Source organism: Rhagoletis zephyria, unplaced genomic scaffold, assembly GCF_001687245.7.
Source record: "Rhagoletis zephyria isolate East Lansing unplaced genomic scaffold, Rhagoletis_zephyria_1.1 Rzeph_scaffold_59184, whole genome shotgun sequence".
NCBI lineage: Eukaryota > Metazoa > Arthropoda > Insecta > Diptera > Tephritidae > Rhagoletis > Rhagoletis zephyria.
This window is the reverse complement of record NW_016216235.1, coordinates 1-1461: the sequence shown is the minus strand read 5'-3', so window position 1 is coordinate 1461 and position 1461 is coordinate 1. Positions and strand designations below refer to the sequence as shown.

At 36.3% G+C, this 1461-nt stretch overlaps 1 protein-coding gene across 1 annotated transcript; it reads left to right on the top strand.

Annotated features, from left to right (window-relative positions):
* The first annotated feature begins 555 nt into the window (after positions 1-555).
* LOC108356438 (uncharacterized) lies at positions 556-1377 on the top strand. Its single transcript, XM_017607549.1, has 2 exons — positions 556-780; positions 853-1377. The coding sequence occupies exons 1-2, from the start codon at positions 556-558 to the stop codon at positions 1375-1377; spliced, it is 750 nt and encodes a 249-aa protein (XP_017463038.1).
* The last annotated feature ends 84 nt before the right edge of the window (positions 1378-1461 follow it).

The following is a 1461-nucleotide window of genomic DNA, read 5'->3' as shown; positions in this document are numbered from 1 at the left end:
GTTTTCTGGGCTAAAATTTAGCTTCTCAAATCCTAGAAAATTGTAATTTTACGTGGGACAAACTTCAATAACTTTTAAAGTTGGGGACATTTAAAAATATTGTAGCCATATTTGACACCGGGGGATAAAACTACGTCAAGTGCCATTAAAACGTATTAAATTTCCCACTGACTTATAGGCAATTTGGACATCTTTGTAAAAATTGCGTAGAAATGCTGAACTTCAGGGCCTTTGAGGCACGTCTTTCCGTTTTCCAATTTTAAAATATTTTCGCAGGGCACGTTTTTATGACCAAAGGAACATTTCTAGGGGAGTCTTGNCTTTTGGTTTTGGTTGGCTTTTTAGCTTAACAAAATTTTTCTCCATACAACTAAGGCGCAGTCTATATACATATACGTGAAGTTATGACGAAAAAACACTTCTGCATAAAAATTTTCTAATTCTCTTGTAAATAAATGCTCAATCAAAAATAAATTTTCATTTACTTTAGGAAATCGGAAAAGTAACTATTTTTGCAATTTTTCAAATTGTAACGTCAAGTGAGAGATAGGCAGGATGGACGATAAAGATCCGGCTTTAAATTTTTTAACTGAATTCACCTGCGTGTACCCATTTTCACAAAAGATGTGCAATGGTTTCTCAAAATTATTCCGTTTCATTTTCGACAACCATTTGGACTCTGTGACCACATTAGACGTATGGCTGCTGTCTTCCTTTGTTCTCATATTCCTGGCATTTTTGGTCGTATCTATGTTTACTATATTTGAAAAAGATCAAAAGGTATGCATGCAGATTAAAGTTAGTATCTTTCTCTCTTGTTCTGGTTTTCAACAGCCATTCGAAACAACTTAGTCTTTGCAGCAAATTAAAGAAAAAGTGAGGCATTCAACTGCAGTCATTGCGCAGCTGGCGGCAACTTTGTGGGCTATACGAGAAACAAAAACCAAAAGCATAACTCCGGAAGGGTACAGAAGAATAAGAGCAAATAAGGATGCCATTATAACACTGAAAAATCCGCCACCACTAATAGAGCTCGACATGCCTAAGGACCCCGAAGAAAAACCGAAAGAGGCGAAGAAGAAGTCTGTCAGAGGATTTAAGCCATTTAAAAGGGATTTATCGCAGCAGCAAATCAAGAGTCCGCCTTATCCGATTCTTAAGCGGGCAAAACTTGCTCAACAAAAAAAAACAAGTAGTTTTTCCAGTGTGCTAAATAAAAGATCAAACAACTTGCGAGCTGTAGCCAGCGCCATTTCCCTCAACAAAAAACAATCAGATAGTGTAACTCTAAGATCTATCTGCGAAGGAGTCGAGACTCGAATCCTTGGTCCATCGAAAGTAGTTAAGAAAGCACAATTTGGAATCACCGTAAAATAAGTCATGGCTAATATAAGCATGCATGTGTTGAAACAAAACCTAAATGTAAGACTATTTTCCCTAATTAAATACTAAATTAAAAAA